The sequence below is a fragment of the Oncorhynchus keta genome, chromosome 1 (genome assembly GCF_023373465.1).
Source record: "Oncorhynchus keta strain PuntledgeMale-10-30-2019 chromosome 1, Oket_V2, whole genome shotgun sequence".
In the NCBI taxonomy this organism is placed as follows: Eukaryota; Metazoa; Chordata; class Actinopteri; order Salmoniformes; family Salmonidae; genus Oncorhynchus; species Oncorhynchus keta.
Window position 1 is genome coordinate 19,673,420 of NC_068421.1, and position 14,840 is coordinate 19,688,259.

General features: G+C 41.6%; 1 protein-coding gene across 3 annotated transcripts in view; it reads right to left on the reverse strand.

The window, feature by feature from the left end:
• LOC118394565 (chloride channel protein 2-like) overlaps nt 1–14,489 on the reverse strand; it is a 240,282-nt gene extending 225,793 nt beyond the window's left edge. Inside the window, exon 1 of one of the 3 annotated variants that reach the window (XM_052517322.1) lies at nt 14,016–14,489. In XM_052517322.1, the coding sequence (XP_052373282.1) occupies nt 14,016–14,060 (45 nt within the window). In that variant the 5' untranslated portion in view covers nt 14,061–14,489. The remainder of the gene's footprint in view (nt 1–14,015) is intronic. The other 2 variants (XM_052517280.1, XM_052517300.1) reach the window with 2 other exon arrangements.
• Between the last annotated feature and the right edge of the window lie 351 nt (nt 14,490–14,840).

A 14,840-nucleotide genomic window follows, 5' to 3' on the forward strand; every position in this document is an offset into this window, starting at 1 on the left:
ATTATTACAGAGGTACCTGTATGTGTTGCTCCCTCTGTCTGGGGAGTAGTAGATGAAGGGCTGTGGAGCTGAAGGGGGCTTCACTGTGTCTCTGACCCCTCCATTCACCCCATCTATACCTACCTCTGGGCTGGGGCTCAATAGCCACACCTAGCTTCCTCTGGGCTGGGGCTCAATAGCCACACCTAGCTTCCTCTGGGCTGGGGCTCAATAGCCACACCTAGCTTCCTCTGGGCTGGGGCTCAATAGCCACACCTAGCTTCCACTGGGCTGGGGCTCAATAGCCACACCTAGCTTCCACTGGGCTGGGGCTCAATAGTCACACCTAGCTTCCTCTGGGCTGGGGCTCAATAGTCACACCTAGCTTCCTCTGGGCTGGGGCTCAATAGTCACACCTAGCCTCTCTCCTGTCCGTTTATCTCCACTATGAACACATTGTTATGCAGGTGCAAGGAAAGTTTAGCATTCACAAGTGCCCCATTCATTCAAAAGTGTTATGCTGAAACAGGAAAGGGCCTTCCCCAAACTGTTGCCACAAATTTGGAAACACAGAATCGTCTAGAATGTCATTGTATGCTGTAGCGTTAAGATTTCCCTTCACTGGAACTAAGGGGCCTAGTGAAAAACAACCCCAGACCATTATTCCTCCTCCACCAAACTTTACAGATGGCACTATGCATTGGGGCAGGTAGCGTTTTCCTGGCGTCCTCCAAACCCAGATTCATCCGTCGGACTGCCAGATGGTGAAGTGTGATTACATCACTCCTGAGAATGTTAGTCCACTACTCCAGGGTCCAATGGCGGCGAGCTTTACACCACTCCAGGCGACACTTGGCGATCTTAGGCTTGTGTGCAGCTGCTCGGCCATGGAAACACATTTCAAGAAGCTCCAGATGAATAGTTATTGTGCTGACGTTGCTTCCAGAGGCAGGTTGGAACTTGGTAGTGAATGCTGCAACAGAAGACAGAGTTGCTACGCGCTTCAGCACTCGGCAGTCCCGTTCAGTGAGCTTGTGTAGCTTACTACTTGGCGGCAGAGTCGTTGTTGTTCCCAGACGTTTCCACTTCACAATATCAGCACTTACAGTCGACCGGGGCAGCTCTATCAGGGAAGAAACTTGAACTGACTTATTGGAAAGGTGTCATCTTATGACAGTGACTCGAAAGTCACTGAGCTATTCAGTAAGGCCATTCTACTGCCAATGTCTATGGCTGTGTTCTCAATTTTACACACCTGTCAGCAGCAGATGTGGCTGAAATAGCCTTATCCACTCATTTTAAGGGGTTTCCACATATAAAAGTATATACAGTACAAGTTTGGACACACCAATGGTTTTTCTTATTTTTACACTATTTTCTACAATGAAGAATAATAGTGAAGACATGAAAACTATGAAATAACACATGGAATCACGTAGTAACCAAAAGTGTTAAATTAAAATAGATATTTATATTTCAGATTCTTCAAAGTTAGTTAGTTTAGTTAGTTTATTTTTTATTTTTACAGGGACAGTGCACATTAATCAACGTTTCAGTAAAAGTGCCGGTTTTAAGCCAGCCGGCTAATTTTCAACCGCAGTCCCTGGGCAGGTTATTAAAAACAATTAAAATATAGACAATAGCAACATAGAACAAGCAAGACATAGCAACATAGGACATGCAAGACGTATCATACAGACAGAGCAGCATAGAACAAAAAGCAGCAAGACAAAATTCATAAAAGCAACAAAGTGTTTCCACACCTCACAAGCTGCAGACAACAGACAACATGGAAAGCGGCAACACACAGCTAGGGACCATGTTCACAAATCTGATTGACCTTTAGCCATGTCTTCAAGCATTTTGTGAAAGTGTGATATGTGGTGCAGTTATGTGTGTCTGATGGCAGTGTATTCCAGACATGGGAAGCTCTCACAGAGAATGCAGATTTACTAAAGGTGCTTTTCCTTAGGGGAACTATACAGTCACCTCTCATGGCAGACCTTGTGGATCTGCTGCCATATGTCTGGGTTTTCTGTTTAACAAAAATGTTGAGTGGAGGGGGAGCCAGGCCATTAAGGATCTTGAATACAAGACATGCGTCGGTGTATTGCACAAGATTTTCCCAACGATGATGGCTATTGGGCTTCCTATCAAGCACTTTGAGAGCCTGTTTGTAGACAGACTGAATAGGTTTTAATGTTGTACAGCAAGCTTGGGCCCAGCTAGTCAAGCAGTCACTGTATCATCTGCATACATTTGAACTTCAGACCCAGTACAGACAGAAGGCAGATCATTAATGTACAGGCTGAACAGGAGGGGCCCCAGTATTGACCCTTGGGGCACGCCCACATCATAGTTACGAGTGGGCGACAGCTCATTGCTCACTCTGACACACTGAGTTCTGCCTTCAAGGTATGATTTCATCCATCTCAAGGAATCAGGGGAAAAGTTGAACTTGGACAATTTTGTGATGAGAATCTCATGGTTAACAGTATCAAAAGCCTTCATTAGGTCCAGAAACACAGCCCCAACAGCATCCCCTTTGTCCATCTTGGACTTCACATTTTCCAGAAGAAAGCAGTTGGCCGTTTCTGTGGAGTGTTTCGCTCTGAAGCCAAAGTAGCCACCCTTTGCCTTGATGGCAGTTTTGCAGAGTCTTGGCATTTTCTCAACCAGCTTAATGAGGTAGTCACCTGGAATGCATTTCATTAACAGGTGTGCCTGTAGCAGGAGACCAGTGGAAGGGAGGACAGTAGAAGGAGACCCAACTGTGATTTCTGACTACTATGATTTCCCGTTATAGCCAATTGAATTGCAGTAATTCCTTTACTGATTTGGAAAAATAATTAAGTGTTTTAATCACTTAATAATGAATACATTTCAATTCAGAAAAACTAAACTAATTGGTAGGTCTACCCTTACTTGTTACTTCTGTGAACTTGCATTCTCTAACTAAATTTATAAAATACCTTAAAAGGTTTTTGGTAACAGAATTACAAGGGACAAAGCAGTGTTTCTTAAACTTACAGAAGGCAAATCACTTCTCCAAAACAAAATAAAAGTGTTGATATGAGTTGGCAGGGGTGTGTTCTAATTATGTGTTCTAATGCATTTCTAATGCCCTTTAAAGACTTTCCTGGTAGATGTTGTCCAAGACCCCTTTTCTATCTGTTTGACAAGAAATCAAAGAGTTATCCCTCATTTTCAGGATGGGAAATGGTTGAAAAATCATATTGCACACACACACACACACACACACACACACACACACACACACACACACACACACACACACACACACACACACACACACTTAAATTCCTCAAAAATAGACTTTCATTTGACATTCTCCTATGAACTTCATGATGGTGCTCATTTGTAAACATTTGATCATATCTGGTATCCTCTATTGCCTCAAAACAATGTTACGCGAGTTTCCCTTTCTCCTGCCATTGAAAAAGACATGCTCAGGGTCAAGGCGCTGTTGACCTCAAGAAAAAAACAACCATTTTGCAAGAAGGAATGAAGTAGTGTTAGTTAAAGAGGGAAAGATAGAGAAAGAAAACTGAAAGGAGTGTTCGAGACGAACCGAGGTAAAATGTAGTTATGGCTATAGAAGCTGACATCAAACAAGTTGACAGCAACATAAAGCCAGATTACCACTTAAATGACCAGCAGGCAAAGAACACTCGGTTACAAATTGCCTTGTGCCACAGCCAGACTCACACATCCACACACACTAGATTGACACTTCGTTCCCCTCACTTCCTTGGGTCATCATTAGAATATTCTCACCAACAACAATCACTTGACAAATTCTGACTGTAAATAGACCTTTGCTGCCACCAGACATAACATTCATCTCCCCCATATGTCATAATGGAAAGGAAAACTACGTCATCTACAGTTGAAGTCTGAAGTTTACATACACCTTAGCCAAATACATTCAAACCCAGTTTTTCACAATTCCTGACATTTAATCCTAGTAAAATTCCCTGTCTTAGGTCAGTTAGGATCACCACTTTATTTTAAGAATGTGAAATGTCAGAATAATAGTAGAGAGAATTATTTATTTCAGCTTTTATTTCTGTAATCACATTCCCAGTGGGTCAGAAGTTTACATTCACTCAATTAGTATTTGGTAGCACTGCAATTAAATTGTTGAACTTGGGTCAAACGTTTCAGGTAGCCTTCCACAAGCTTCCCACAATAAGTTCTGTGAATTTTGGCCCATTCCTTCTGACAGAGCTGGTGTAACGGAGTCAGGTTTGTTAGCCTTCTTGCGCACACACACACACACACACACACACACACACACACACACACACACACACACACACACACACACACACACACACACACACACACACACACACACACACACACACACACACACACACACACACACACACACACACACACACACACACACACACATTTAGTTCTGCCAACAGATTTTCTATGGGATTGAGGTCAGGGCTTTGTGATGGTCACTCCAATACCTTGACTTTGTTGTCCTTAAGCCATTTTGCCACAACTTTGGAAGTATGCTTGGGGTCATTGTCCATTTGGAAGACCCATTTGCGACCAAGCTTGGACTTCCTGACTGATGTCTTGAGATGTTGCTTCAATATAGCCACCTAATTTTCCTCCCTCATGATGCCATATAGTTTGAAGTGCATCAGTCCCTCCTGCAGCAAAGCACCCCCACAACATGTTTCCACCCCCGTACTTCACGGTTGGGATGGTGTTCTTCGGCTTGCAAGCATCCTCCTTTTTCCTCCAAACATAACGATGGTCATTATGGCCAAACAGTTTAATTTAATCCGACCAGAGGACATTTCTCCAAAAAGTATGATCTTTGTCCCAATGTGCAGTTGCCAACCATAGTCTGGCTTTTTTATGGCGGTTTTGGAGCAGTGGCTTCTTCCTTGCTAAGCGGCCTTTCAGGTCATGTCGATATAGGACTCGTTTAACTGTGGATATAGATACTTTTGTACCGGTTTCCTCCAGCATCTTCCCATGGTCCTTTGCTGTTGTTCTGGGATTGATTTGCACTTTTCGCACCAAAGTACATTCATCTCTAGGAGACAGAATGAGTCTCCTTCCTGAGCGGTATGACAGCTGCGTAGCCCCATGGTGTTTATACTTGCGTACTATTGTTTGTACAGATGAACGTGGTACCTTCAGGCGTTTGGTAATTGCTCCCAAGAATGAACCAGACTTATGGAGGTCTACAATTATTTTCTGAAGTCTTGGCTGAGTTCTTTTGATTTCCCCATGCTGTCAAGCAAAGAGGCACTGACATACATCCACAGGTACGCCTCCAATTGACTCATATTATGTAAATTAACCTACCAGAAGCTTCCAAAGCCATGACATCATATTCTGGAATTTTCCAAGCTGTTGAAAGGCACAGTCAACTTGGTGTATGTAAACTTCTGACCCACTGGAATTGTGATAGTGAATTATAAGTGAAATAATCTGTCTGTAAACAATTGTTGGAAAAATGACTTGTGTCATGCACAAAGTAGATGTCCTAACAGACTTGTCAAAACTATAGTTTGTTAACAAAAATTGTGTGGAGTGGTTGAAAAACGAGTTTGAATGACTCCAACATAAGTGTATGTAAACTTCCGACTTCAACTGTACATAAGTCACAATGGAAAACCATGTAATCTACATTACATAGGCTCATGTCATAATGGAATTCATGTCATGTACAAATCACAATGACCACTCTCCTGCCTCCAAATCTGCAGCCATGTAAAGTTCCAGAGTGGCCTGACAGCGATAGCTATGACAGCTATATGACAGCTCCGTTGCTCAGCACTGAAGGAGAACAAACATCAGTCAGTGTGGCCCAAGGTTGTCCTGTGGCTCCGTCCTGCCTTATCTATCTGCTCTAATAGTTCTTATCTGACCCACTGAATAATTACACACACACACACACACACACACACACACACACACACACACACACACACGCACACACGCACACACGCACACACGCACACACGCACACACACACACACAGACATTAAAAAGACACATCACATCCGAAAGCCAGAGCTCTTGGACTTCCACTCATAAAACATACATGTCATAGTGGGCCAAATAATCATAAATACTGCTGTGAAGGCGAATGAGTGACGTGCAAGCGAGAGCGCGAGAGAGTGTGTGAGCAGGTGTGCCTGAGAGGAGACAGGAAGATTTACGGCTTCTCACACAGTCCACTGTCAGAGGATAGAGACGGATGGTACCTGGAACTCAAAGAGACAAGGTGATAGGGGGAGAAAACAAGTGTAGCAGAATGCCATACACTAAATGGAGGGGTAGACAGCTGAGGGCCACCCTTTGCTATTTATCAACCATTTTATTCAGCCGGTGATGGTCCCACTTTAAATGAACCAAAAGGTATCTAGAGCATGCATATAGTCTTCATACGCATTCCTACATTTAATCTGTACCATAGATGCTTCACAATAATGTATAAGCAAAGTCTTACTACATAAAGGGTGACATACAACACCGAAGGTAAGTGGGACAGCTTACATGTGTATTATCATTTTCATTAGTGGGACAGTTTACATGTGTATTTTCATTTGTGGGACAGCTTACATGTGTATTTTCATTAGTGGGACAGCTTACATGTGTATTTTCATTTGTGGGACAGCTTACATGTGTATTATCATTTTCATTAGTGGGACAGCTTACATGTGTATTTTCATTTGTGGGACAGCTTACATGTGTATTTTCATTAGTGGGATAGCTTACATGTGTATTTTCATTAGTGGGACAGCTTACATGTGTATTTTCATTTGTGGGACAGCTTACATGTGTATTATCATTTTCATTAGTGGGACAGCTTACATGTGTATTTTCATTTGTGGGACAGCTTACATGTGTATTATCATTTTCATTAGTGGGACAGCTTACATGTGTATTTTCATTTGTGGGACAGCTTACATGTGTATTTTCATTTGTGGGACAGCTTACATGTGTATTTTCATTTGTGGGACAGCTTACATGTGTATTATCATTAGTGGGACAGCTTACATGTGTATTTTCATTTGTGGGACAGCTTACATGTGTATTATCATTTTCATTAGTGGGACAGCTTACATGTGTATTTTCATTTGTGGGACAGCTTACATGTGTATTATCATTTTCATTAGTGGGACAGCTTACATGTGTATTTTCATTTGTGGGACAGCTTACATGTGTATTATCATTTTCATTAGTGGGACAGCTTATATGTGTATTATCATTTTCATTAGTGGGACAGCTTACATGTGTATTTTCATTAGTGGGACAGCTTACATGTGTATTTTCATTAGTGGGACAGCTTACATGTGTATTTTCATTAGTGGGACAGCTTACATGTGTATTTTCATTTGTGGGACAGCTTACATGTGTATTTTCATTAGTGGGACAGCTTACATGTGTATTTTCATTAGTGGGACAGCTTACATGTGTATTTTCATTAGTGGGACAGCTTACATGTGTATTTTCATTTGTGGGACAGCTTACATGTGTATTATCATTTTCATTAGTGGGACAGCTTACATGTGTATTTTAATTTGTGGGACAGCTTACATGTGTATTATCATTTTCATTAGTGGGACAGCTTACATGTGTATTTTCATTTGTGGGACAGCTTACATGTGTATTATCATTTTCATTAGTGGGACAGCTTATATGTGTATTATCATTTTCATTAGTGGGACAGCTTACATGTGTATTATCATTTTCATTAGTGGGACAGCTTACATGTGTATTATCATTTTCATTAGTGGGACAGCTTACATGTGTATTTTCATTTGTGGGACAGCTTACATGTGTATTATCATTTTCATTAGTGGGATAGCTTACATGTGTATTATCATTTTCATTAGTGGGACAGCTTACATGTGTATTTTCATTTTCATTAGTGGGACAGCTTACATGTGTATTTTCATTTTCATTAGTGGGACAGCTTATATGTGTATTATCATTTTCATTAGTGGGACAGCTTGTTTGTTTGTTGTGGTGTCGTGATGTGGAACTAGCTACAGTAGTCTGGTACAGTTCTGCACCACATACGAAGCCCACACAACCACCGCCGCTGCCAATGTGGCACAATGGAACTGTGTCACGGTGACTCACAGTGTAGCCAAAGACGTGGGGAATAGAAAAAGGAAGAAGTCAGAGAGAAAAACAGAGGGGGGTACAGAGAGGGACAAGCGAGAGGGACAAGCGAGAGGGACAAGGGAGAGGGACAAGCGAGAGGGACAAGCGAGAGGGACATGCGAGAGGGACATGCGAGAGGGACATGCGAGAGGGACAAGCGAGAGGGACAAGCGAGAGGGACAAGCGAGAGGGACAGGAAAATGTAATCGGTTCAGTGACTCTTCAGAGATAGGAGCACAGAGAGCCTGTTGGAGAGCGAGCAGCAGCCGAGCACAAGACCCAGCAAGGGTGACAGAGTGCCCAGCGCTGAATCAGCAAGCAGCTCATTGTGTAATCTCCCTCACATACAGGCACACCCACACACAGTTTAACAGCAAGGGGGAAGTCTCAGTAAAAATAAACTATAATTAGATGAAAAACAGGCCCAACTGCTCTTTTCAGAAGTTACGGTTGCACGCTTCAGTGGGCCTTTACATTTAAAGTATCTGAGCTAATATGTAGCCCAGGATGGTCTGTTCTAGGCTACATATTAGCAAGATACTTTAACCCTAAAAGCACCGACAGGAGTACATTTTGATCCCAAGGGACCAAAAATGTCAATTTAAAAAAATATTTTTTTTTTATCCTTCTTAAATGTTAGTACTGTCATGCAACTAGTAACTGACAAAAACACAATTTACCATGATTTCTGTGTTAATATGAAGGAATTACCAATTGTCTATTTTGCATACTAGTGGTGCATAGCTAAATTGAAAATCTGGACTCAGTAGTAAACTGTGATAAAAGCACCAAATTTGACAGAGGAAGATGTATGGACCCTGAAAATGTTTAGATATGGAGTGGCAGCCACTACAACAAAAACATGTAAATACATATTTAGCTTCCAGTCAATGTCTTTATACCAAGTCAAGAGTCTCATATTTCAAATGCAATTGGAACGGCATTTTGGCAGATCTTTAAAAAAAATGTTAGACAATAAATAAAAATGGCTCAGGTCAATTGTCCAGGAAAATAAAATCCCATTGCAAAATAATGCTTTGTAGCCTATTCATTGATGTAAAAACCAGTCAATAGAAATGCATGTTACCAGTCATGCTTATCGGTCTATAGATTAATTTCTATCATTTAAATGGTATTAAATTGGCGCATGTGTAATTTAATTAGCAGTTATGTTTATCACACACACAAGGCATACAGACACAGAGCTTGTGTGGAAAATCTGCCAGACAGCGCAAAGCAGCTGCTACAGCTCCTCAAACAGCTCATTGTGAAACGTGTTATTTAAAAGCACAATCACTGCGTAACAATTCTAAATGCATATCGGGTGTTAAATAAATGTTTTGATGGCCAGTTGGCACAATTAAAGAGCTTCTGTTTTCATTTCTCAAATGGTAATTGAAGCATGTACCCATTCGAGATTCAAGTGCATATAGGCAACAGTAGTTAGTCTTCAGCGCATCACACCCATCACACCACTTTGCAATGAGCTGGAGGCGTATGTATTTTGAAAACATATACTTAATAGTTTGAAACCTGAACGTTGTACTTCATATTATGACGCATGTCTTACCTTGCTCCAAAGTACAATCCAACCATAGAAATGTGGGAGGCATTATTTTATATTATAAATACTTCCATATGCCATTGAAACCAGAAGCCTTTTTCTCTCATGATCTATTGGTTTTCAAATCAAATTATTTTCATTTTCCAGTAGCCAAAAGGCACATCCTAGTCATATTAGCAACCCATGCACAACTCTGCCAGGACGGACAGAGGATCAAGAGAGACACTCAAAAGTGTTTTAGTACTATATCTCTTGACACAATGATGAAAATAATCATGGCCTCTAAACCTTCAAGCTGCATACTGGACCCTATTCCAACTAAACTACTGAAAGAGCTGCTTCCTGTGCTTGGCCCTCCTATGTTGAACATAATAAACGGCTCTCTATCCACCGGATGTGTACCAAACTCACTAAAAGTTGCAGTAATAAAGCCTCTCTTGAAAAAGCCAAACCTTGAGCCAGAAAATATAAAAACTATCGGCCTGTATCGAATATTCCATTCCTCTCAATGTTTTTTAGAAAAGGCTGTTGCACAGCAACTCACTGCCTTCCTGAAGACAAAACAATGTATACGAAATGCTTCAGTCTGGTTTTAGACCCCATCATAGCACTGAGACTGCACTTGTGAAGGTGGTAAATGACCTTTTAATGGCATCAGACCGAGGCTCTGCATCTATCCTTGTGCTCCTAGACATTAGTGCTGCTTTTGATACCACCGATCACCACATTCTTTTGGAGAGAATCGAAACCCAAATAGGACTACACGGACAAGTTCTGGCCTGGTTTAGATCTTATCTGTCGGAAAGATATCAGTTTGTCTCTGTGAATGGTTTGTCCTCTGACAAATCAACTGTAAATTTCGGTGTTCCTCAAGGTTCCATTTTTAGGACCACTATTGTTTTTACTATATATTTTACCTCTTGGGGATGTCATTCGAGAACATAATGCTAACATTCACTGCTATGCGGATGACACACAGCTGTACATTTCAATGAAACATGGTGAAGCCCCAAAATAGCCCTCGCTAGAAGCATGTGTTTCAGACATAAGGAAGTGGATGGCTGCAAACATTCTACTTTTAAACTCGGACAAAACAGAGATGCTTGTTCTAGGTCCCAAGAAACAAAGATCTTCTGTTGAATCTGACAATTAACCTTAATGGTTGTACAGTCGTCTCAAATAAAACTGTGAAGAACCTCGGCGTTACTCTGGACACTGATCTCTCTTTTGACGAACATATCAAGACCATTTCAAGGACAGCTTTTTTCCATCTACATAACATTGCAAAAATCAGAAACTTTCTGTCCAAAAATGATGCAGAAAAATGTATCCATGATTTTGTTACTTCTAGGTTAGACTACTGCAATGCTCTACTTTCCAGCTACCTGGATAAAGCACTAAATAAACTTCAGTTAGTGCTAAATACGGCTGCTAGAATCCTGACTAGAACCCAAAAATGTGATCATATTACTCCAGTGCTTGCACCCATACACTGGCTTCCTGTCAAGGCAAGGGCTGATTAAGGTTTTACTGCTAACCTACAAAGCATTACATGGGCTTGCTCCTAGCTATCTCTCTGATTTGGTCCTGCCGTACATACCTACAAGTACGCTACGGTCACAAGACGCAGGCCTCCTAATTGTCCCTAGAATTTCTAAGCAAACAGCTGGAGGCAGGGCTTTCTCCTATAGAGCTCCATTTTTATGGAATGGTCTGCCTGCCCATGTGAGAGACGCAAACTCGGTCTCAACCTTTAAGTCCTTACTGAGGACTCATCTCATCCTGTCTGGGTTGGCGCCCCCCCCTTGGGTTGTGCCGTGGCGGAGATCTTTGTGGGCTATACTCAGCCTTGTCTCAGGATGGTAAGTTGGTGGTTGAAGATATCCCTCTAGTGGTGTGGGGGCTGTGCTTTGGCAAAGTGGGTGGGGTTATATCCTTCCTGTTTGCTGCTCCAGTTTCAACTGTTCTGCCTGTGATTATTATTATTTGACCATGCTGGTCATTTATGAACATTTGAACATCTTGGCCATGTTCTGTTATAATCTCCACCCGGCACAGCCAGAAGAGGACATAGGAAGAAACCTAGAGAGGAACCAGGCTATGTTTTGGCCTTTCTAGGGAGATTTTGCTAGCCACCTTGCTTCTACACCTGCATTGCTTGCGGTTTGGGGTTTTAGGCTGGGTTTCTGTACAGCACTTTGAGATATCAGCTGATGTACGAAGGGCTATATAAATACATTTGATTTGATGCGAGTTGTTGCATCTTAAGATCTCTAATCTTTCAAATTTTCTAATTGATATTTTCATCGCTATCACATGAAACTGCTCGTATGTGCAATGTGCTTTGGACAAGTGTTTTCCCGCTAAATGCATTATGGAACGAAAACATTTGTGCCTTGTGCGCATTACGGAGCTTCTAATGTGAAGAAGTGATCATTTATCAACATTTTCAGCTAAATGTTCTGATCGATTGCATCAGCCTCATTGCTTTAAAAAAATATATATGTACCTTATGCATGCCTACTGGTCGTATGAATTTGGGATCTATTGTCCCACAACTGTTCCCGAGTCTGTTTAGAATAGGCCATGTCTCTCACACAGAGCTGACCAATAGAATACGTAACCTTTACTATGGATATTACATTGACATAGGCGAGTGATTTTGCTGTTCGTTATTCATCTTGTTGTCTGAGGAAAAAGTCATTGTGGCAGTTATTCTAACATCTTCAAAGTGCGCATTGGAATTCGGTAAGAAGGATGCATACCTTTGCATCCAGGGAGTTGCATGTTCTGTTAAAATGAATTACCAAAATGTGATTTCTGTTATTCTGAGCACCACGGGTGGACGGCCTAATCAGGTTACGCACCCACATATCAGTCCGTTCATTTTCTCAAACGTTAATTCAAATTTAAATGCTGCCGGTCAAATGTCCAGAAACACATTTTCCTAATGGAAACCCTGCAGAGTTGATACCCAATTTCATTCCAAAAAGTTAGAGCGAAAAGACTGATGACAATGCCACCTAAATAACGGTGACCATTTCAGGTCGTACTAGTATGTCAGCCTTTGAGTATCACAGAAACACAACACGTTCACTAGAAATGTGTGAGCATGGAAAATAAATGCTTATTTCAGGGGAATTTAAACCATCCATTGAAAAAGGTTAATACAACAAAGTGTCCTTGCCCGTTGGTGCTTTTAACCTAAATATATAGATGTTGGCGCATTTAGTGTTCAAATTCACGGGAATCATCAAGGAAAGCTGACAACCACTTGTGCCCTAGATCAACTTCACCAATTCAATCCGGGAGCCATAGAATAGGCCTAGGTAGACAGCAGTGTATATGGGGCTGCAGGTTTCTATACCAAACAGCAGCAAAGGATTCATTTGATTTCAATTCAAAGCAGTGCACTCAAACACTCCACTGGTTATATAGACTAAACCAAGTGGGGAAACAGCTCAGATAGGTGCAACATGCAGAACATTATAAGTTCCCCATTAATAAGCATTTTGCCTCAGGTGGGGACCACCTGTTGAGCCCCTGTCAAGCCCAAAGGAGAACATGTCAAATATCCTCTGAGACTTGACACCCACTTCCCAAGAACAGGTCATCATGAATTAATATTCAACATATGACAACTGTGTGTTAAGAACCTGGGGAGTTATTGTCTATTAATCCTCCTCGCATTACGCCTCGATCCAGCACCACGAAAATGTCGATGCAACCCACGCACACAGTCGCACTAGGCACATAGCGGCACTGACTACTGTATTGTTTGAAGATGAGAACACAAGTTATTCGTTCACGGAATAGCTCGCTATTACACCAACTATTAGTACCTCGTGCAGCCTACAGTATGCATTGAGCTGCGGTGATGAGATTCATTTTTCTGGACAAATCCAGATGTGTTCTCACAATAGCGCCTGATAAGGACTATTTTTTGTATGTGAATAACTTAACGAAATTATACCCATTCAATTGTGTTTTAAAATACAATTTATTTGAAAACCATGAGTGAAATTCATAAACCTCTGTCATAACCATGTAGTCACCGCTGATTTAATCAAAACTAGGCTAACCAGCCCAGGCGCTATCTGAGGAACACTCAACTTCTCTAAAGAGAACAGGTTTGAGGGTTCTTCAGCTACACAGGTGCGAGCATAAGACTTGTAAACCCGTTCTAGAAGGTAAAAGCTGTGAACTAACCACATTTGATCAAACAGGCGCCACGGCCAACACACACCGCTGTCACTTTGTAACGAAGTGAAGTTGAAGTGGCAACAAGTTCACTTACCAAAGTTTGTTCATACTGTAGCGCGCGCTGATCGTCGCCGGCCATGGTTGCGTTGTGTGGCTCGCGCTACCGGTAGAAGTGACAGAGAGACTGGGTGAGGAATTATTTTGAGGTTTCAGTGAGACACAAGTACTCTCTCTTGTTTGCGCGTGATTAGAACATGGGGCTAATTAATGTGTCATGAAGTTGATGACATTCACGAGATTAACTCAAAAGTGCTGCATAACAGAGTTCCTTGATTTTATATCCCCAAATCTCTTCCAGGATCCACACAGAAGCGGAACTTGGTGGCTTGGACGACACACCCCTCTAGCTCGTTCAAATGGTACAGTCTGTCCTCTAGAGTTTTTTGAACAGTGAAAGTTCAGGATTCCGCTGAATGTTAGCTAAATATTTTAAATGCTTGCTTGCACCTTGACGTTTTGCCAGTCAAATATATAATTGAATGATAAAATAACAAAATAATAAACTATCTACGCTGTTCTGAAATGTTTAGATATTGGTGTGTCTGTGTTTTATTTTCAAGGTGTCGTGATTGCTATTCAGTGGAGTCATGGGTAATTTGGATACGTGCAGTGTCTGAAAGTGGGCGTGTCAAAAGACGTGGGCGGCTCAATAGTAGTGGATGTACGGAAAGCGAATCAGCTAATTGGCCAGATTTGTTGCCACTCAAGATCGTTTTGCGTTGCTGATTGGGATGCAAGAAGAGTCGATTGCTGACAACTGTCGTGTTTAAGCTAAGCCTAACCCTTTTCCTAACTTTAAACTAATTCTCCTAACCTGCCACGTTAATTATCTTAATGTGCTACGCATTTAAGCTACACC